This window comes from Pocillopora verrucosa, chromosome 6 (genome assembly GCF_036669915.1).
Source record: "Pocillopora verrucosa isolate sample1 chromosome 6, ASM3666991v2, whole genome shotgun sequence".
Taxonomy (NCBI): Eukaryota; Metazoa; Cnidaria; class Anthozoa; order Scleractinia; family Pocilloporidae; genus Pocillopora; species Pocillopora verrucosa.
In genome coordinates, this window is record NC_089317.1 from 2,571,349 (window position 1) to 2,593,302 (window position 21,954).

Here is a 21,954-nt window from a genome sequence, read left to right on the forward strand (position 1 = left end):
CAAACTCATTTGCCTAAGAAAGCGTTTCTTTTTTCAGGACTAATCTCACCTGGAAGAAAAGGCTAAGTACAATAACATGACAAAACAATAGAGCGTTTTTCGATTAAACCAAAACTAAAGCAATCGTAACAGCCAGTCATAGCAAAGAAAATATCAGCAAGAGCCAATAAAATCTTGAAATAAAAACAAGAAAAACTCTGAAGCGCGGAAAACGTGGTCTTAGTTTTGAATCTGATTGGTTGAAAAAGTAGCAAGTTTTGTGTCAACATGTAGAAGGAAATAGCTGCCTAGTAAAATCAAAACAAATAACCGATTGGTTAGTTAATTCAAATTTTCTTCTAGAAGGTGTAAAATGCATCCGAAATTGGTGATCATCAATATTTAACTCGGATAGATAAACAAAAGGTCTTTAAAAAAGGTTTTATTTTTATAATCTTACATTCATACCAGCAAAGCAATATAAAAACTATTCAAAATTGTGAACATATTACAAACTGATATTATATATCGTAACACCGTAACACTACCTGTGATGATATTTTTTTTATTTTCCTTCAAAATACAATCTTCAGAAAACCACTTCCACCACTTTCAGGCTTTCATTAAGTCAAACGATCTATATTGACATTTTCACGAGAAGGACTCGGTTTCCATGGAAAATAGCTGTTTCTTGTGGAAATGCTGTGAAATCATCGGGAGAGAGCAGAAATAAAAACACAAAAAATTAAAGCTTGTCGACGTTCGGGAGCTATTTTTTTTTCAAGAACTAGGAACTCACTGTTTCAAACTGAGTACTTCATCAGCTCAGGAAAGGAATTGTTGTTACACTGGCCTCGATTTAAAATATTTGTTTTTTGCTAGTTCAACTGTGAAATGATCACTCAAGTCCTTTCTTTGTGTTCTTTTTAACCCGTTTCGTTAAACTACATAATGTGAGTATATAAAACTTTTTCCCTTTTTTCTTACAAAAGTGTTTAATAGTCCGTAAAAAGATAATTTTTTTAATTGCTGTGTCACCATTTACTTAGTCACGAATTACAACAAAAAGGCTTAAAAAGCACAAAATTTGCCCTGAATAACGTATGAGGCATGGGTACAATAGTGTTATTCTATAGATTGATAGATATTAAATTTACGTGTTATATGGTTCACCAAGAGATTATAATCTATTTGGCACATGGCATACCACCGTGAAATTTTGTGGATAGCTCGATCATTCATATATGAAGAATGATCGTATCTTCATTATCTGACACTAACGGGTAAAACAACTTTGAAATATAATATCATGAACCAAACATAAACCTTAACATAGTCGATAAAAATGATCAGTAACGTAAGTATTTCATAACTATTACAAGCAACAAAAACTCGAAGTCTTCATCACATAATAAAACTCCTTTAACTTTTTTTAACCTGAAATTCTAATTGCATATTTTTCTAAAGGGCAAGAAACTCTATTCAAGGAAAATTAAGAAGTTCACTATTTGTATCGGTTTAATATTCCCGAATAAAGAAAATTCAAATGCCTTTCAGATAAATTGAAAGTGCCGTTTGCGAGGTACATGTCGCACTCAACTTCCAATCGCGACCCGTTTCCCTTAGAAAAGGGACGTGAGATTTTCTCAAAGCCACATTATAGCCAAGGATTGGGTAAATATTCACAGCTCTTCACTGATATAATTACAATATGCGAAAGTCTTTGAAGTTTATTCTTCGCTTGTAACCGCTGGCCACCATGACTCCTCCGCGCCCAATAGTCGGGAATCGACTCTTGAAAACGGCGACCACTACATCATCTATGAGAACCTTTACTTCGCTTCCGTTGACCTTGAGGCGCACATCATACCAACTTCCACCCCGCATGAATCCGTATGAGCATGTCAGGGATTTCGGTTTTCTTCGTTCCCCTTCGTTGATTTTGGTGCCTTGAAGGTACCCTATTTGAACGCAGTCATCGCGGTTGTAGGGTCTGGAAATGAGAGTGGAAATATGTTATGAAAGCATTACTTCGTGGAACCCCCCGTCTGAGAGAGAGTAAGAGTAATAAAAGGGGTAAGTTTCTATAGCAACTGTGCTGCTGAGTCGGTGGGAGGTATAACGAGATACTTTGGTGCTATCAACTGAGTTGGTAAAGTAAACTAACCACCGTTAACAAGAGATTCCAAATCCGACGTTTTCAGCACAAGCCCGAAGGGCTACAGCTCGAAACGTCAGCTTTTAAACCCTTTACGGTGACCAATTTACGTTATCAACGCAGTTGATATTACTAAATTACACCGTCTATCAGGTGATTTAGAATGAAAAAATTATCGTAAAATAGTTGAAAGAACTTCATAAATATTTAAAGATAAAACAGTCTCATAAACCTGAGTAGTATTGAGATGGCCTGTTGGGTTTCATAAAGGTCAATTCCCTTATTTTTTAAGCCTTACAAGGCTTCAAAAAACAAAGACGTGGCCGCCAGAAGTACCGGTAAATGTTATTCAGCATTATTTTAAAAATCAGCTGCGATAGAAACTCGTGTGTTTGAGAAAAACTTACTAAGTGACTCATAGAGCAGTTCTTTGTTTTGTTTAGCACCAAGATTGGTCAAGAAACTCGCACCACATAGTCAACCAATCAGGTGCAGCGCCAGAACCAATCATGACTTCATACTTTGCGTTTTTTTCGCGCTTGAGGTGGGCACATAGACTCACTCTGACTTCTCATGGGCTCTTAATATTTTCTTTCGTTTGACAGGCCGTCTTAGTAAATTTGATTTAGAAATAGAGAGTATCGATGAAAATACGCCCCATCGAATAAAAATAGCTAAATCGTTTTTTTATAAATTTATTCTTACCGGAAGTAAACAAACTCGAAGCTGTCAGCGTTCTTCACATTAAACATGACGCCATACTTTCCACCCAGCAGACTCCCCTGAACATAAAAACTGACGCTGATGACGTAACTAGTGCCCAGGACATTTTTCGGGTACACTGCGCGGCACACACCGGGTTGAGTAGTGTCTTCAATTCCGGGATAAGCCATTAAGGTGAAATAGCTCCCAGAATCCCTTGCGCCCTGACAATTCTTGGAAGTAAAAGGCAGTAACGGAAGCGATTTCACGGTAAAGTTCCTGAAACGAATGGACTTCTGGCAACCGCCCGTTACAAGAACACCGGTACCTTTGTTGGTGGAGGGAAAATGCGATTTAAAAGTTGCAGCAGCTAGGCCGTTCATGAAAACGCTTACGATGTTACTGCGGATTTCCAGGCGGACGTTAAACCATTTCCCGCCTGCTACGGTGCAGGAACAGGGCCCGGTTTTGGCTCCTTCTCTCCTCTGCCGTCCGCCCATCATGTATCCTGTTTGGTAACAGTGATCCTTCCAGTAAGGTCTAGAACAAATTAACAATTGGTTCATGAGTTAGTTTAATTGGCACGAAAAAAGGCGTACTAGTTGCGCAAGACAATTAGTTATAATCATTTTTTATTATAAAATGTTAGCATAAACCTTGTAACAATATCTGAAGTTCAACCTTAAGTCGTAATGGTGGCAGAGTGGACACTCGTTACTTTTTCAAACCTTAAGTGTTCACAAACACAAGTTGCTTTATCACCAAGCAACGCACATAACTATTTCGGCCAACTTGATCTTTCCTTTATTTTAAAAAGAAGAGAAGGAAGGGCAATTTTTCAGAGGAAGGCCTTTTGGTAAAAGGTTTGGTCGATAGGATCGGCGTTTATTCGAAGGGGGTGCTAATATGAGCCTTTACGATACGATGTTTAGGGTTATGCTTTAGGCGTTTACCTGAAGTAAATGAAGTCAGCATTATTGATATCACGGGCATTGAAAATAATTCCAAGATATGCAATCCTGTCGCCACTCCAACCCAGATCACTGAACAAGTCCACGGACACTTGATAAGTAGATGTCTCCTCCAAGTTGACATTTTTCAGAAGAGCGCGGCAGAATCCTTGCGACCAGAAGTCGCCTTGACTTATCATGGAGTAGTACTTTGTGTTATCCTGCATTGTAGCACAACTCCTTGTTTCAAACGGCAAAGAAGGTATATCGTTGATGATAAAGTTCTTGAACCGTACAACACTTCCACGGCGATTAGCCAATAACACACCCCCAGCACCTTTAGGAGGGAAGTGGCCTCGAAAAGAAGTCACGTGAACTCCTTCTAGGAAAACTGAAACTTCAGACTTTCGGACCTCGAGTGTAATGTGTATCCATCGTGCATTGCGAGGTGGGCCGTGCGGACAGGAGCCGACCTGGGAACCATACCAGTTCAGCCGGCCTCGCTGGATCTCACCAGTTTGGAAGCACGGGTTGTCACTTGCTCCAACCCTGAGTGAGTAAAATTCCAAAAAATGGTTAAGCATTATAAGTTGATATCCCCATAGAAAAATAGTTATCTATATTAATAGTCGTCTATATTAACCTTAAAGAATTAACTTGAAGAATTAACTTGAAGAATTACAGAAAATACCTCCTCTTCAAAAATTTATTTTGCCTTCGTCAAATTCAAACTCCGGCTCGACTTGTGTTTTTAATTTTTTTTATCTGGAATATATGGGAAGGTGTTGTAAAATAGACATGTTTTCAGGGCTCTCAAAAAGTATGCAATCTTTCTTATGAACAGACTTAGGCCCAGCAATAAGGTACATGTTTCTGTACTTGGACTGTTCCAACTTGATTAAATGACTTTTCCTAAAATTCTTTTGAAACTCCCACAATGGAGAGAAACCATGCCATATATTTACACGGAAGAGGATATTATTTTATAAAATAATTCAAATAGTACACGCGCTCTGATTGGCAATAAAACCATTTTACATAAGCGTCTGTAAACGCGGTTTTCGTTCCTCTTTCATTAGTTATTTTATAAAAGAAATGTAAGATGGTTTCCGTGTTTACATAGCCTGATGTAAACACTTGGGAGGTTGGGAGATAACTCGATAAGCTGCTTATCTCGTGTTCTCCCAACCTCCCGCGTGTTTACATCAGGCTATGTAGACACGGAAACCATTTTACTTTTCTTCAATCACTGACCAGGGAAATTCAAATTTAATTCGTTTAGATAGAGTAGTTTTTGTTTCAGTGTCGTAAGACCAGGATCAAAGTAAACACAACAGGCAATCACAGTAAAGGTAAAAATATCACGGGGAGCCACTCAGAGCTCAATGAAAAAACAAAAACGCCTAGGGCTTCTGTCTTGCATATGATTGGTGTAGAGGACGGCTCGAGTGTTCTGAACAAATTATAGAGCGAAGTTAAGCAAACCCATAGCAAACCCGTGAATGAAAGTGATCCTCGCAGTGATGTGCACTACTTAGGCAGTAGTGAAAATAAGGCCTGAAAAAAAATGGTGGTTCTAAATAAACCCGTGAAGTGATGAATAGACGGTTAAGAATATATGAAAGTCATATATTTGAACTGCGGATAAAGACGTGAATGAGTTCAAATCATGGGTTCAAATCCCGTACAGGCCTGAATTTTTTTTTCAGGCCTTATTTTCACTACTGCCTAAGTAGTGCACATCACTGCGAGGATCACTTTCATTCACGAAGTTTTCTTTATAAAACAATATATCATCTTCAACATTTTTACCTGAAGAATATAAAATCAAAGTTGTCCTCATTCTGAGCGTTAAAGAACACACCCACGTAGGTAACCACCATTGAGCCTTTAGTGCCAGGGATATAATAGTCAGCGGACAGCCTATACATGTCAGGCTCCGATGCTCTGTGCGCACTCAGTGCTCGGCAAAATCCATCTCTGGGCCAGAGACCCTGACTGGCATTTAAAGTGTATAGATCTCCATCTTCAAGTACGTTTACGCAAGATGACACTTGGCCTGAAAATGTGTTTTACAAAGAATTCCAGGATTAGTTTGTACGCCTTCTGAGCCTAATTATGAGATTGTGCGATCCCATTTCAAGGCTCCATTAGCAGATGGAGAAGGAGGGAGAGGGGAGGGGTCTGAGTATCCCGTATCCTATAAATTTTTGGCCTAAATATCTTGTTGTTTATATCCCTATAATTCTAAAGCTCGATATCCCGGAATCTCTATTTCAAATATCCCCTGTCCCATTTATTTTTTCCTCGAGTATCCCTTATTCCTATCATTTTTACCCCAAATATCCTGTATTCCGATAACTCCTAGAAGGGCCTCCATTTCATCATCATCTCGGCCATAGGGTAACTTTCCACCAAGTTGAAACAGCTCTAAAGGCGAAAGGAGCTGCACACGAGCCTTCCGTAAAAGAAACGTAATACGAACTAACCTCGTAGCAAACGGACGAAAATTATGTAGTTGATTTTCATGAAACAATCTTATCTAATAATTTCGTGCTCTTCTTCAATTTCTTTCTTTCTTACAAGAAAACTTTCGACTGCGATTTAAATAGTCGTCTTTGTTTTCTCCCTTATTTTGAATTCATTAAATGATTTTTACAATTTACTAATACAAACAGAATATTGCTCACAAAACTGTGTCGTCTTCACTTCAACATTTGCTTCTTTCCCGATGCCGGCTTCTGTTCTAGCTTGTATACCGATTTTGTATGTTGTGCCGTGTTTTAAGTTGTCAATGATGAAGTCAGTTAGGTCAGAGGAGATGACCACTGTGTTATTGCTGTAAGTGATAACGTAGCTTATGACAGGAAATCCCCCACTGTCGTCTGGGTGGCTCCAGCTTAAGACCACGCTGTCGCATGTTGGTTCCCCGGTGAAGTCTCTTGGGCTACTTGGTGCGGCTGTGGAATACGAGCAGAGTAAAAGATTCAAAACGTGTATATTTTTTTTTAGACAAGATACCATGTTGGATCTTACCAAATCGGCGCTTTGGAAATTAGGTTACGGAGGCACGAAGCTTGTTAAGAAGTGTATCTGAGGTTTATTTAGCTCATTTAGTGATTGAGAGACGGTTTGCTTGTTTGTTTGACCGTTTGGTTAGTTGATTGACTTGAGCATATTCCGACTGAGCAATGCAAAACCAAAATCAAAATAATTAAAACAGCCAATCAGAAGAAAAGCGAGCATCATCATTAACCAATGAGAATTCAAAGCAAAACCAGGCATTCTACTTGAAGCACGGGAAAACGCGAGTAACCAAGTTGGGATTTGTTTCAGGTTTTTATTTGATTGGCTGAGATTTTGGCACGAGTTCTCCGCTAGACCAATCACAGAGCGGAAGAAAGAGGAACCAAAACAATCCATTACATTTTCATCATATCCGTTTTGAACACTCAATTGTAAAATTGCTCTCTTCAGACGTTGCCATATGGTTTGAAGGTTTGTTCGAGTTTTCAAAACGGTCTTTCTTTAGTGACTTAATTTTCATTCATTAAAGCATTCATTCAAGAAGTCAGCTCCGGCAATGAAAAGGCCGTCTCCTGAGAGGCCAAGAGCCTTGTTCCTCTTCATTTTCAAAATGAAGTGTTAAGAACTCTTAAATGGCCTTATAGTATTTCCATACTCGTTACCTGAAGATCGTATCGCAAAGGTGTAGTTCTTCTTGGATTTCCCTACTTCGTTTTCGGCCATGCAGACATATTCACCGAAGTCATCTACGCTATCAACGCTAACGCTGTACGAAATTGAATCCTCGCCATAAGCCAAAACTTGACCATCCTTCAAGATTCTTACATCAGGAGGCGGATAACCGCTGAACTCGCAGTTGAAGACTGAAGGTTCAGGGTTTCCAATGTAGGAAAGAACAGGCTTGGCGCGATGGGTACTATCCGCTGGTTTAGGTTCAACTGGCAAAATAAATGAATGAATGAGTAATGCAGTGAGTACTTTCACTCTGAAATAAAAATCGACTGTGTGGTGTGATCGACCAATTAAGAAAAGATAAAAGTAGTTTTAAAAAAGACTGCTATTGTTAATATAGTATGACGTTACGAAAACTTGAGCGGAAGTCATTGTCAAGTGAAGAGCTGTTTGTCAGGGGAGGTGTTTTAGGCTTCATCGAAACTGATTGGCTAGTTTTCCAGTGATACCATTGGCTGTAAGACTCAAACAGTGTCAGTTGTGATTGGTCAATTCAAATACGTCAGTCAAACTGCTTGGATGCATCGCCCGGCTCGATCCATTCGTTACATCAATGTCATAAATAAGTCGTTTTGGGTACAACCAAATATCATTATTACAAATAATCCAACTCACCTTTGACGATAAGTTTCATGTTTTGCACATCAACCAGCTCCTTCCCTTTGTCGTTTTGTGCTCCATTTTTCGCTTCACAAATAAATTGCGAGTTGTCTTCCAATCCCAGGTTCAGCAGAGTTATCTCACTCTTACCAGGTGATTTCTGGCGAGAAAAAAACATAAAGTACAGAAACAATATGAATAAAGGAGGTACGTTTCTAAAGAAACCGCGGAACTGTGTCAGTGGGGAGTACTACAGGATAATTTGGTTTGATCAACTGAGATGATAATGTCAATTGGCCACCGTACATAGTTTCAAAGCGGACGTTTTGAGTGTTAGCCCTTCGGCTCAAAACGTCAGTTTCGAAATTCTTTACCGTGGCCAATTTAAATGACTAATTCAGTTTATGAAACAATAGTTTGTAAAAAAGGCCTCTAGCTCTACGGCCACATCCCGAAAATCAGTAAATCGCTACAGCAACACAGGATGAGATTCGTAGGGCATTGTTGGCGCAGTAAAGACGAACTTGCAAGGGATGTATTACTCTGAAAGCCAACACATGGAAATCAGCCGAGAGGACGCCCAAAAAAGACCCACATTGACCAAATGATGGATGACACAGGATGCAGACGTGAATAACTATCAACTGCAATGGAAGACAGAGAAATATGGAGCATGTCATGGAATACGGAGCATGCTCGACCTGATGATGATGATGATGATGAGAAATCATACACCAGAAATGATGGTGTAATCCTCAGTGCTGTTTTAGTTTACACATTTGTAAGCGTGGGCTGCAGACTTTGTGTTTTAGGTTGAAATTGCACGTCACAGGTTGCAGAGTGTAATTTGAAATTGAAGGATGTGAAGTGCACGTTGCATGTTGCAAGATGCATGTTGCAAGTTGCATGTTACCGGTTGCAGGCTGCAGGCACAGGTTACTGATTACAATTGCAAGTTGTAGCCTGCTTGCCGCCGGTTACGTTTTGCAAGGTTACAAATTGACAGAAACTGTATAGTGGAATGAGCAAGTCTAACATCTTTCAGCTCAAAATCACATAAATTAAAAATCGAATATGGTGTCAAAACGGTGCCAATTCTTAAAATACTAAGCCCACTATTTTCATGTTTTAGAATAAACTGTCGACAAAGCTATTCGGGAGACATGATGATCAAACCTTGATTAGTACAAAGCAGCCGTGCTTTGAACTGCATGGTCTTGAGTAATGTGTAAATTTAACACATAAAAATCCACCTGTCTCATGAAGTTTGACAGTGGGTCTTTGTGTCGAGAACAAACTATGCATTACGAGACTATTGTATATAAATACCTGCTCATCAAAAAACTCCTTTCCCTCTGATATCCATTTTACATCCGGGGTCGGGACTCCAGAAGCAGTGCAGGTCAGCGTAGTATTTTCCCCTTCATATACCACCACATCAGGTATCGGCTTGATCTGGGGCGACACTGTGATGAATTCAATTGAAAGGAATATTAAGATTATTCGGAAGAAGTCATTTTACGTTACCCTCAACAGAACACTTCGTGACATATAAGCACAAGTGTATAAGTAATAGTTATCTTTTTTAGAAGTTTCAGGCGGACCAAACCTCCCCGCCGATCACTCAATACAGATTTTCAACGATGTGATCAATGTAAAAAGGAGAGCGAAATAATCTCTTTTGAAAGAATGTACCAAAGGATCCTTTGATCGAAAGGAATCCTAGTATTGAATGAAAATAAAGCCGGATCTAAAATCTTTGCTGGCCTCTCACCAAATATTGTGCCGAATTCCACCTGAACTTTCGTGGTTTTCAAGCTATTTGTCGCCTCTATCGTCCAAATTCCAGCGTCTTTTTCCTCCAATGTTTTAATGGTAAGATTTCTTTCACTCAATAAAAAGCGAGGATTGACCAAAGTTACATATCCTTCCGAAGAGCTCTTCCATCTCATTTCCGGTTTTGGAATACCGGAAACGTTCCATGTCATGGTCACTGGAAAGCCTGCGGTTAGATTTCCAGAGGGGACCTTGGGCTCTAACGTAAACTTCGGAGCCTCTGACAGAATGAATGAAATGAACGTAAACTTAGATTTTGCTGACTCCACTAGATAATGACGTTTTGTATCTCACGGCTAGTTTATCTAACTATTTTCAATTGAGTGTTAAATGCAGTGTGGGATTGCAATGCTTTTGATTCGGTTCGCTTCTTGATTGGTCTAGAAAACTTGCCTACCCCCCTGCCCCCCTCAACCAATCAGATATTTAGCTGAAGCTAATCGCAACCCGTCAACTTGTGTTTTCCCGCGCTTTCAGCTCATTGGCTCCTTGAATGGCTGTAGAGGGTATTTAACCTTGGCCATAGGCGACAACACCCAATTGAAATGTGCCCTGAAGATCATTGACAAGAATCGCTCACCGGTGTAGCACAACTATCATATTAATTTTATGGAGTCAATACCAACCTGATCTCTTGACTTCGAAGGTATAATTTAACTTGGAAAGACTGACCACATTCTCGGCGACACAGTGGTACACTCCGTAATCATCGAGGCTATCTGTTACGATGTCAATCCAAACTGATTCTATGCCATTCACCACACTATCATCATCCTTTGTGATCCGCACCTCAGGGGGAGGGTAACCGGTAAATGCACAGGCCAGTCGGACGGGGACTGGGCTCCCGAGCTCACTATATACGGGTTCTTTGACCAGGTTTGAATCGTATGGCCTTGGTTCAACTGAAAGAAAGCGTTATGATTTAAAATTGCACAAAATACAACAAATTCAGTCATTATTGAAGGGTTATATAGGGTTTTCTAACCGCTTTGCTTGTCATGCTCACCAGAGACACATAATCTGCCTCCCCTACTCTTCACTCACTTTCAGCCATATTGCCTCGATCCGATATGGAACACACAAACCTACGTCAGAGCCTTAAGTCACGCGGCATCGTGACTTTGTAATTCAAATATCATTTTCGGTGGCAAAATTACCCTACCTCTAGTTCTTATAGAATGGACACTTTTTAACGTGAATCCCTCAAAATTTGGAATGTAGTTTTCCAACATCGCATTTAAACAATGTACTAAAATGTTTCATTAAATTAACGTTTTTGAGAAAAACACCAGTAAATTTTTTTCGACCCTAGTTTTCCTTGGCCCTGCTGTCGTGACTTCGTGCCCAATGGCCTCTCAAGAAACATTGATCCCATCCAGTTTCTTTTTTACCTTTTTTGACGTGATTTACTGTTCTTAGCAACGGCAGACATGGGAACTGTAATTAAAATGGCCACCTTAGCAAAGTTGACGTAAAATACCTACCCATAACAAAGAGATCAATAGCAACTGTCTTGACAATAATTTCTCCTTCCTCGTCCGTTGCTGCATTAAAAGCTTCACAAATAAACTTCGAGATGTCGTCTAAGCCGAGATCTTCCAGGTTCAACACGCTCTCGCCAGGTTTTTTCTGTGGTTTAAAAGGTAATAGGAAATAAACTATGCACGACAACCCGCTTTCCTGTCCCGTTTATCCCGCCTATGCGTCAAGGAGTACTAACAATTTTTGGCTGATATGAGCAGATTACCGCCAGAAATCGGACTTCAAGAATAATTTATTGTGTAACTTCGAATTTTCAGTTTCAATAAAAAAAGTCATAACGAAAACCGATGAAATAGAGCTTTAAACAAGTGTCCATGTCGGAACCCACCATCTGTCCTGGATATTCTTTGTTGTCCCTGAGCCAAATCACTTTCGGGAGAGGGAAACCGGTAGCGGTGCATTTCAATGATTTAGAATCTCCTTCATTTGCGGTGATGTTTGAAAGCTGATGAATCTCCGGCGGCACTGGGGAAGCAAAGTTCTAAATCAATACATAATTACCAAAATGTTTACTTTCTAGCGAACCAGCTGATTGTATCTGAAATATAGGCCGTTGTTGCGAGAATGAGCTGAATAAAATTAGAGTTAAAAGATCTCACAATTTATTCGCGAGCCAGCAGAGAAAGCACTGTTATGAGAGAAGCAGTATCTCATTGAGAAAAAAGCCGAGCACATAACCCTCACTCAAATTTCACAGCACAAGCAAACTTCTTTGGCGTGTTAAAAGTGTCCATCCTTAATTGATATGAAAATTATTGATTTAGAAAAAGTCCCTAAAAAAAATTTTAGTGTTAAACGCCATCCCGACGAAATGACTTGATAAAAGGCCAATTTGATTCTGCACTCTCAATATTTACTGCACCAAAACGTGAGTTCCTTCCTCCCCCTTTTCCTACGAGATTTGGGCCTGAATGCCTGCAGTTTCAGCCAAGTTTCTCCCACGTTTCTTGTGCTCAGCTTTGGTTACAATGATGGTTGCCATGAACCATCATAATCGGGCATTACATACATTTTCTTTGTCGTTTATAACAATTTATCTATCGCATATTGTAAAAGAATATTTAAACCTTCCAATTTTATCTTAAAAAAACTTACTATAAATCGCCTGAACCTCAATCTGTCGGCTGGCACTTCCCACAGAATTTATCGCCTCACAGGTCCATCTGCCCATATCCATCAAGTTTACTTGAAATATCTTTAAACTACCGTCGCTTTGAAATGAAATGCGTTGCTCAGACCCTGTGACTGTCTCTCCATTTGGGCCGGTCCATGTGACTTCCGGTTTGGGAATACCGGAAACTAAACATTCTAATGTCGTTGGATAGCCAAAGGTGAGGTTGCGTTCCGCTGGCTTTGTGGTGTCGATCTGCGGAGGGTCTATGGATTTCAATTAACTTCATTTAGTTTTTTGTTTGCGATATTTAGACAGGTTGGCCCAGTTCGCCTTTAAAGCTGGTTTGAGTGGGAGGCCTACCGCCTACCGGACGAGGAGACAATATGGACTAACCAAGCGCAGAAACCGGAAACACTTTTAACGAGCCTGTCTTCTTATCAAGGTTCAAACGACTAGCACATTTATGTTGCAACGTAAGCATCATTAGAACAAGAGAGATGGTACGTTTTGAGCTTGGTAAAGAAATATAGAAAGATGTTTTCGTCTTGTCATGAGTGTGATTTTCCAGAGTCTCTGTGGCTCAGTGGTAGAGCACCGTAGCGCGGAATCCGAAGGTTTGAGGTTCGATTCCTCATGCTGTCTCAGAATTTTTTCTTTGTCCCATGCTCGTGACGAGACAAAAAACAGATTTCTCTATAAGGATCATTTGCCTCCATATTTGTGCATGATACTTCCTTCGGGCTTCACCCCAAACCCATGTGAACGAAATCTTGAGCTTATGATCTCAATTTTAAATGTAACGAATATCGCTTACCAAAAATCCTAACTTTAATTGTTTCAGTGGTTTCCCGTCGTCTGTTCAATTGAGATATTCTCACTTTATAATCTCCAGCATCTTCGGCGGACACTTTACTAATTTTGATGGTTCCATCCGGTAGGAGACGAAATCGACCTGAGTTTGCGTCAAGTTTGACTCCATTTTTCTGCCAGAGATACTCCGGAGCCGGGTACCCAATCTTGACACCGACAAATATCTCACCTTCTTGGTTTAACCATAAGTTTTGAACGTCTGGAGGATCCTCCACAGAAACTGTCGACGCAAAATTAGAGAGACCTTTAGGTTTAAGAAGGCTCCACAGGGTTTTTTTGACCGCACAAGATCTGAGTATAGCATAAGCTTTAAAACATGCAAAACAAACATGGCGGCTCGATACGATCGCACAATTGTTATCTATAAAAGTGTGTTAAAAACAGTTTAACACAATACATTTTTTAGGGCATCTGTAATATTCATAGGCCTAGTACGCCTGAAAAAGAAGTCAAACGAAAAGAAAACACCATGGGAAAGATTGCCAAGAGGCGACAGCTTCGGAAGTCTACGCATGCTCAGATAGGCTTTCACGAATATTGATTTTTTTTAGTGTTCGGCTTTCAAATTTGTACCGAAATTTCAGGGATGGACAAACGCTTCATCCTCTCGGCAGTGGGATTTCAATCCTAAACAAATAACCTCACTGTGATTCGTCATTTTTCCCCTGACAGTTTGCCAATTCACGTTTATAATCCTGGGTTAAGAGAGGTACTTTAAGAATAAAATGGCCCAATAAAATGGCCCAATAAAATGGCCCAATAAAATGGCCCGATAAAATGGCCCAATAAAATGGCCCAATAAAATGGCACAATGAAATGGCCCAATAAAATGGCCCAATAAAATGACAAAATAAAATGGCCCAATAAAATAGCACAATGAACCAGCTTGGACTCAAAACTAGACTTCTCTATCTGTAGTTGTTTCCAGCATATTAGCCGCTAGGAAACCGTGTCCAAATCAGACTAATTTCTGCAGAAACTCAAGTAAAACGTTTTCCAAATGCGTCTTTCCACTCGCAACATGCACATTCCTCATTTTTTTTGGTAAGAATTTAAAATATCTATCAAGGTTTATTTTTTCATAAATCAAAAGTTTACCGAACTCTTTTGAAGAGAATTGCAATATGCTCGCCAATAATCCTCTTGTCAAGAATTTTCTGAGGAAACTTGGCCCGTTCTTTCCCTTATGTTTTGATCAATGCTGTTTCAAACCCTTGCCATTTTACAATGGAAGAATGGCTCCTGAATGTTTTTCTATCATTAGACCATACAGCACTTACATTCGACGTAGAGCGAATAAGTTGCACTCGTTTTGGTTCCACGGCAAACGTATTCCCCGCCATCAGATTGCATAAGCCTGCGGATTACAAGCGAATAGCTGTCATCTTCGTCCTCCACATACATTCTGTGGTTGGGACTTGTGCCAATGATTTGTTCCCCAGTTGATTTAAACCAACCAATAAATTCCTGTCCACTCACAAAACATATGGCTCTGGTACTCTTGTCCATTCCGGCAACGACAAAGTCTGTGCGGTGAGAGAGTCTTACGACTGGGTCTGTTGAAAGAAAGAAGAAATGGTCGTGAATGGAGCTGAAAAACGTTGAAGTTTTTTGGTAAAATTGTAAGAACTTTTTCAACGAGTATTGCAAAGCGAGACAATAATATAAATTTGTCAATGCGAAAAGAGAGCTTTACGCTTGGTTTTGGAATATAATCCATTGGAGAATCGTGTATAGAAATAGCTGGGTTGTAAACATGGCCAACCACATACGAAAAAATACACAGACCTTGGGCACCTGATTTGTTCCATTTTGTGATGTCCTCGATAGAAATAGTGAAAAGGAACTGCATCAAATACGTCAAGCTATGCTATATCATCAAAATTTCCGCACAAGATATAAGAGAAAAGGAAGGTTTTTCTTTTGACGTGATTCATTTAACCTATCTTTGTTTCGTTTTCAGAAATTCAGGATTGCATGAGGTGAAGTATTCCGGGGAAGTCTCTAGGAAGTCTTCATTTCGTGTACTCGACCCAGTTTTCCTAACTCGCCCCGACATAACGAACATGGGTTTTCAAAACTATTTTAAATTGCCCACAGGTAGGAAAAAAACGTATGTAAGTTGAAATGTATAAGCTGTTACCCTCTTGACTCGTACTTTGCACTTCAGTGTCCTTTGTGGGTTCTATTCTTGCTATTATGGCCTTCGTTCGCCCAGACATTTCCTCCGACAATGGTCCAATTCCATGTTGATTGCCAGCTGATATTGCAAACAAGTACTCCGTGTCCGGATTAAGGGAGTCGACCGTGACTGACTGAACGTACTGCGGCACTTGGATTATTCTTGTAAGCCCGCCTGAGAGAGAGAAGAAGATTAGTAACAGAAATGAGCTACAACAGCTAAAAATCACCACGATGTAAGCGAAGTGCCTTCGCCACCATCGGTATCTTGTAGACACTGTGTTCGAACACTGCTTAAATGACAATACAGGGTTATGAACAAACATATTTGTCCAGGAAGCGTTAGCCTGGAAATACAGACGCCTCTTCAGGCCTTTTGTATCAGAAACTGTGAAAAGTGGTAAAGGTATGCTCTCACAGACGGAACTTGGACTAAGGACTTGCAGGATGCATTGCAATTAGTTACAAGTCAGAGGGAACCAGAGAAACCCTCTATATCGCCTCACTGATAATACTTCAATAAAGATTTTGAGCATTTCTAAATTTGAAATTTTCAAGACAGAGAAGACGCCTATCTACCGTCCAAAGTAGCAATCATCCAAATTTCAAGGTTATTTGGCGTAAATATACCTATACCATAAGTGTATCACAGTACAATAATGATTATCCATCAAAAATGCAACTACATGAAATCTTGCTTTAGTTACACAGACAGTACTTACCCCCACTGACGTCGATAACTTTGACTCTGTAGAACAAAATGTTTGCGCGTCCCTCATGTGGTGGTATCCAGGACACCTCTAGCTCCGTTTCCGAGATGGTTTTGGAGGATACTTGGATTGGAACGCCAGGAAGAGTCACGGAAGATCTTATGGAATGACTCTAAATGGAATTGAGGGAAGAAAAAAATAGTAATGAGGGTTGCTCTCGAAAGATGAATAGTCGTTCGCAGTGAACAAATGCAATTTGGCAACTCAAGAGGAAGCAATCATTAAATTCAAGTAAACAAAAAATCGTATTGAGAAGGTTTTCAATGAAAGAAGTCATTTTATTCGGACAAGGACTACCGCGAAGGGTTTTGAGACGTTAGTCATGACTACCGACAAGAGAGGGTCGTTTATGCGATTACACTCATAATCATGATCACGCTGTCGAATGGTATTACATACTTCTAAAATGAAAGTGGGTTTCTTCGTGAGTGTTCCGTGTTTTTATTATGAACGATGGAGCAAATAATTTTGTCACATCTCAGGAACGATTAATACTTTAAGACAAAGACTGTATACCTCCGTTGGTGTAGATGATGTTCCTCCCTCTTTCGCTGAATTTGTTTTCCCTCCATTAGTAATTGTCATTTTCTTTTCAGGATGTGTTACTGTGGTCCGTTCTTCTTTTGGCTCGGGGGTAATTCCTTTGTAAGAAGAAGTTGAAAATTCCTGCCCTTGTGGTATAGTTGTTACCTGCTCACTTGGTTCAGAGCTTGTTCCCTCTTGTTGTTTCTCGGAGGTAGGTGGCACAGCTTCTGTTGCAGAAGTGGTTCCTTCTTGCTGTAGAAGAGATGTTGTCCCTTCTTGATGTGTTGCAGATGTCGATCCTTCTTTATTTGGTGCTGAAGTGGTTTTTATGAGCTCTGGTCCGGAGGTTGTGGCTTCTTGACTTGATGGAGATGATGTCATGTCTTTGTGTGACTCGGGGGTCGCTCCTTGATGATCCGGCGCATATGTCTTTCTTCCTGGCTGTGGTGACAAGGTCGTCCATTCCAGCTCAGGCACTGAGGTAGATGCTCCTTTTTCAGGTAAAGTGGTTGTTGCTTCTTTGATAGGAAGGGAAGTTTCTTTTTCTGGGTCTTTTGCTACTGGGTCCAGTTCAGAGGTCTTTACCTCTTGGCCAGGTGAAGGTGTTGTTTCCTCTTTACCTGTATTTGTTCCTTCCACCTCTGGTTTAGAGGTAGGCCTTTCGTGTTCAGGTGCAGATGTCGTCGTTTGTAGGTCCACGGCGGATGCTGTACTTTCTTGGATTGGTGAAAGAGTGGTCATTTCCTGTTCTGCCTCCTTAGTGGTACTTTCTTCGTTGGTGGTAGAAATTGATCCTCCATGAAACGGACTAGTTGTTGTTTGTTGTAGATTCAGAGCAGAGGTTGTTATCCGATGATCTGGTTCAGAAACTGTTCCATCTCCTTCCACAGCTGACCTTGTCGTAGTTCCTTCTGGTGTAGCCGTTGTTCCTTCTACACTTGGCGCTGAAGTTGTCATCTCTGGGGAAGCGGTGGTACCTTCTTGATATACGGCGGATGTCTTTTCCTGCTCTGTTGCAGGTGTTGAAACTAGGAAAGGAGTCGATGCAATATCCTCTCCATCTGTTGCTGCAGATGTTGTACCTTCCTCATCTGGCGTAGATGATATGTCATCTTCATCTATCGGAAACATAGTTGGGAATATTTCCTCCATCGAAGAAGTTGTCTTTATTTCGTCAGGTGTGGTTGTCGGTATTCCTTCATCAGACGTTACTGCTGTAGACGTTGTTGCAATCGTGGTCGCAATAGTAGTAGGTGTAGCTTGCGCATCTAGTTTAGTTGAAAACAAAAGGATGAACAACATAAAATGGTGTTGTGTATTAATGAAGAATCACAAGCATAACACTTTAAGTAAGAGGAGCGTGTTGGCATCTATACTGGCACAATGTTAACCTGCGAGAGGGCCCTCCTCACGGGCCTTCCGGCACTAGGTTTCCTCGCTCACGGAAAAGAATGAGGCTTGAAGCAACGTAAGCCAGCGAGAGGTCGGCGAGGGGTCTGGCACTGATATCAGAGCCAGACTCCCGGCGAACCTCCCCCCAACTCGTCTCAAATCTCCCTGCGAGCAAAGGTACGCGCATCCTGCAGCGCTTATAAAAGGGGCCAGCTCTTAGGCAAGCACTATGCGGAAAAAGAAAGAAGAAGAGATACTAGCACATTCACATCAAGAATACAGCAATTGACCCTGATAATACTATAATGAATCCTAACCTCGAAATCTAAAGATTAAACTTGAGACCACGTAAGAACAGTTGTGGACTTGAACCTGGACTTCTGGATTCAGGATCCAGCATGCCGCCCACTCGGCAACCACGTTCTCAACAAGCCAAATGACAAAAAAAATAACACGCATCCAGACATACCTGATTGTTTGATGAACACATGAGGAGGATAGGATAGATCCCGCGTGTATGGGAACTCAATCAGAAGACTCAAGTCAGTGCACAGATAACACGCTTGGCCTCCGCCCTCCCACCACTCGATTGCTCCACAGCCTTCATTGCAATAACTTTTACATTCCTTAACAGTCGTTCCTCGGCTCATCAAAACTCTCCCCACTGGGGTGCACCAATATGGAGTGTATTCCTCCCATTCTGTGCCTGCAACTCATGGAAATGTCCAGTGAAGCTCACTATTTTTTCTTACCTTAATTAAAAAAAGCTCTTAACTTCGTTCGCCCAGGTTCGTTAGGTTTGGACACGAACTAGGCTTGAGAGAATTGACTTAGGAACTTTTTCATAACCCTAAGACTCCTTAGAGTGACCAGCATCTAATTTCCCTTTACAATGTCATTTTTAAATCACAAATCAAGGTCATGAGGTGAAGACGCTTTTAACTGCTAAGTAAATTCTCCTTATCCGCTCCCTTGGAAATGTGTAGAGATTTGAATGGAGAAAATCCCTATTGATGTCTGGGTGTAAGGCGTTAAAAAGGGCATATGGAAACGTTTTGAATAGGAGCTCAGGATGAGCTCCTTCCGGTTTAAATTTTCATCGATTAATTCCCTTTACCAGCTTCTTTCAATTTGCTCCTGTTTTGCATTTATCTAAGCTCTACCTAATCTCGTACCCAGATCCTACCGTGTAACTGTCACCTTGCCCGTGAAAGGTCTGGGTACCAGACTAAGTTCCACCCACACTATGTGAGATCATTACGGGAGGGGAGAGCTTTTTCACTTTACAGAGCTGAGAAAAATCCCAGCTGTTTTGCCGTCGTATTGTGTAATGCCAATAATGCTTAAAACATCCTACGAAAAAAACCGCAGGAATTCATTGCCAGTAGGGTATAATTATGTCACCATTTCAAAGCTGTGTTTTTATAAGCTGTTCTGCTTCAAAAATATTTAGTTTTTAAGTTTTTCTGCGAATATCTGACGTCCTTTTTCGCAATGAACGTGACCCTTTCTCGTGAGCGTAACTCTTCGTAAAAGAAAGAACTTAGACTTTTCAACGTTCAAAAATTGAGTATCATTCTCTTAAAACGTTTCAGATGTGGTGTATACGTCAATTTAAGAGTCAATGCGTTTTCTCTATTTGGGAATGTACTGTTATTGTTAGCTTTCGGTTTATAGATAAGTACATTATCTAAAGAAGATGATAGATATGAGTTTATTGCTAACGAGAGAGACAATTATTTCAATTTTCCTTCAAGGAGGTATTATTTTTTTTGTTTTTCACGCTAATTAGTTTAGCAGTTGATTTATAATTAGACGTAAAATTTTTACATGAAGTTGCTAAACCTCAGCTGCATCGGTCATTTTCTCAATAAACAGATGTATATCTCAGTTATTCAGTTATCTCCATGTCATATCTGTGAGTATTCGTGTGTTACTGATATCTGTTAAGTGGCTACTCGACGGAGATTCTCGGAACGATAAATTTACCCGACGCCTTCACAAATTACTTAGTGATAAGCAGGATAGAGGTTGCTCTCGTTAGAAATTTTTCACTTTTTCGTTTTGAGACACATTCGATGATCCCCTCGGTTAGAATCAGTTAGCGATGCGTGAAAATATAACTTCAAACGAAAGCGAATAAGAAGAGGGGCAAAGAGTAAAACATTTTAGCCTTGTAAATGGATCCAACCATAATTTTCTGAAATTTGTTTTTAAGTCGCAAAATCAGACTTTCTCCCGCCGATCTGAGACTCAAAGAAGTAAGAGAATTCCTCAACAAATTAGTCACACTTTCATTAGGTACGGAACGTCTTTCTAAATGATCTTTGCATACCAGAGGCAAAAGGTTTTGATTAAATTGGATTGGAAAGCTCGGTATAAACCTAGCAACCGCAGCATAGTGCATTTATTATTCATAAAAAACACTGTTCGCCTAACCAGCTCACCTTGGGTCCTTACGACGGATGCAAGAGTTCCTAAAACAACGACCAAACACAACACAAACGTCTGCGCCATGGAGACACGTAAATTCTTGTACATGTGTTTCTTCCCACTGCAAACAAAGCTAGACGGCGGGTGAGAAAATTCCGGAAGGAAGTTTCACCTCAGTAAAATAGGTATTTCCTTAGCCAGGCGACGCTACTTGAATTAATTGCCTGAGGAATAAAAATGGTAGCCAGCGACCACTAACCGCGGAAATGTGGCAAAGATTCGATCCATTCAGCAATTTAATCCGTTCATTGTCATATCGCTTTCCTCCACAAATCCAAATTATGCCGACATGGTGTAAACTTTCGCTAAATGAGAAGCGGCTAGCATACTACAGCTATGTTTGTTTTACACAATTTGTGCTTTTATAAGCTATGGAGTACGTTGTAAACTTACCACTTAATCGAACTTAATTGTTTTGAGTCTAGACATTGAAAATTACTCCCTTACGGGTATCTTCATGGCCGACTGCATTTTATCTGTTATCATTTTAGTATTTGAACTTATTTCCTTTCATTTGAACTGATGGATTAACAGTCGAGTCACACTTCATATTTTTTTTTTTGCTCTGCCCAACCTCTTGACACAAACGTTGAAACGAGTTCGAGCTGACGTATCAATCCATATCAATTTCGCCTTGCAGATGTGAATTTGTTATAAACCCATCAACGATAAAATGGTGTGAACAGCTGTATACACTCACCCAAACCAATTATGCTCGGTATTTCGGTGAAGAAATCTTCTCGGATTCCAGTAAATGCCTATGCCCGCAATGAAAGCTTTTTAAAGGGAATAGCCTTTTAAGGCTTGGTGCCTAAATAACTTTCTGTTAGAAATTCAGTTTGAAATATTTCCCCTTACTGCTCATGCAATAAGGGGAAATACTTCGGTGCAGAGCCTGTGCCGTTTTGATAACATGCTGTTGTAGGCTTTTATTGACATCAAATATTGCGACACGGTTCTGGTTCCATCTGAATTTTCTACCATATCTGCTTGCTTCGGTTCGAGGTTCTTATTGAGTCAACTAAATCTAGTTGGAATCATTGTTTGGGTCCAATAACGTGACTGGTCTATTTTGCGAAAGAA

The 21,954-nt window shown here is 40.3% G+C and overlaps 1 protein-coding gene across 2 annotated transcripts; it reads right to left on the reverse strand.

Annotated features, from left to right (window-relative positions):
• Window positions 1-500: 500 nt before the first annotated feature.
• Window positions 501-21,355, reverse strand: LOC131770673 (matrix-remodeling-associated protein 5). 2 transcript variants are annotated; one of them, XM_059086386.2, is made up of 21 exons: window positions 21,265-21,355; window positions 20,826-20,944; window positions 18,848-19,084; window positions 16,978-18,254; window positions 16,414-16,573; window positions 15,654-15,866; window positions 14,791-15,066; window positions 13,455-13,730; window positions 12,622-12,903; window positions 11,855-11,991; window positions 11,469-11,613; window positions 10,611-10,886; window positions 9,923-10,204; window positions 9,478-9,614; window positions 8,164-8,308; window positions 7,479-7,754; window positions 6,480-6,749; window positions 5,602-5,848; window positions 3,793-4,338; window positions 2,843-3,379; window positions 501-1,972 (listed from the first exon to the last, which is right to left on the reverse strand). In XM_059086386.2, the coding sequence occupies exons 2-21, from the start codon at window positions 20,917-20,919 to the stop codon at window positions 1,684-1,686; spliced, it is 6,102 nt and encodes a 2,033-aa protein (XP_058942369.2). In that variant the 5' UTR covers window positions 20,920-20,944; window positions 21,265-21,355; the 3' UTR covers window positions 501-1,683. The 2 variants fall into 2 exon arrangements, with proteins under 2 accessions (XP_058942369.2, XP_066025145.1); XM_066169048.1 differs by having other exon boundaries at window positions 15,669-15,866; window positions 20,826-21,317.
• Window positions 21,356-21,954: the final 599 nt, after the last annotated feature.

Excerpts from the sequence above, each read along its gene's own strand:
- LOC131770673 (XM_059086386.2), bottom strand. The coding sequence starts at position 20,919 with ATGTACAAGAATTTACGTGTCTCCATGGCGCAGACGTTTGTGTTGTGT. Across the intron at positions 19,085-20,825 it reads ATCCGTCGTAAGGACCCAAG|GCACAGAATGGGAGGAATAC; the intron begins GTGAGCTGGTTA and ends CATGAGTTGCAG. Across the intron at positions 18,255-18,847 it reads TGTGTTCATCAAACAATCAG|ATGCGCAAGCTACACCTACT; the intron begins GTATGTCTGGAT and ends CAACTAAACTAG.